Source organism: Cynoglossus semilaevis, unplaced genomic scaffold, assembly GCF_000523025.1.
Source record: "Cynoglossus semilaevis isolate Cse_v1.0 unplaced genomic scaffold, Cse_v1.0 C18987674, whole genome shotgun sequence".
Taxonomy (NCBI): Eukaryota; Metazoa; Chordata; class Actinopteri; order Pleuronectiformes; family Cynoglossidae; genus Cynoglossus; species Cynoglossus semilaevis.
In genome coordinates this window covers 1-704 of record NW_007589230.1, presented here as the reverse complement: position 1 = coordinate 704, position 704 = coordinate 1, and the positions used below count along the sequence as shown (strand labels likewise).

The following is a 704-nucleotide window of genomic DNA, read 5'->3' as shown; positions in this document are numbered from 1 at the left end:
TGTATGTCAGTAAACACTATCATTCTAAAGCCGGACATTGTTTTTCTCTCTCTCTCCTTTAGGAGAACCCATATCTGTGCAGTGATGAGTGCGACGCCTCAAACAGAGACCTGGCCCACCCTCCAGAGCTGATGCAGGACCGTGAACATAACGGCTTGATCACCTACTGGCAGACAGTTACATGGAGACGCCACCCCGAGCCCCTGTTGGCCAACATCACCATGTCTTGGAACAAGAGCCTGGAGCTCACCGACGACGTCCTCATCACCTTTGAGTACGGTCGGCCTACAATCATGATACTGGATAAATCCATGGACCACGGACGCTCCTGGCAGCCGTACCAGTTCTATGCTGACGACTGTCTGGACGCATTTAACATGGCCCCCAAGCGTGTGCGTGACCTTTCACCCGCCAATATCACAAAGGTCCTCTGCACTGAGCAGTACTCTCGATGGGTCGGTTCCAAGAATGACAAGAATGTTAAGTTCGAGGTCCGAGCCCGTTTCGCCGTGTTTGCCGGGCCGCGGCTGCAGAACATGGACAGCCTGTACACACGGATGGAAAGTATGAAGGGATTGAAGGACTTCTTCACCTTCACCAACCTGAGGTTGAGGCTCCTCAGGCCTGCCCTCGGAGGCACCTACGTCCAGAGGGACAACCTGCTCAAGTACTTCTATGCCATCTCCAACATCGATGTACCAGCC

General features: G+C 53.6%; 1 protein-coding gene across 1 annotated transcript; it reads left to right on the top strand.

The window, feature by feature from the left end:
* Positions 1-62: 62 nt before the first annotated feature.
* LOC103399492 (netrin-G2-like) lies at positions 63-698 on the top strand (the record flags this gene model as incomplete). The annotated part of the gene is made up of 1 exon (XM_008338179.2): positions 63-698. A coding segment is annotated over one exon (636 nt), but the record flags the coding sequence as incomplete, so codon positions are not given.
* Positions 699-704: the final 6 nt, after the last annotated feature.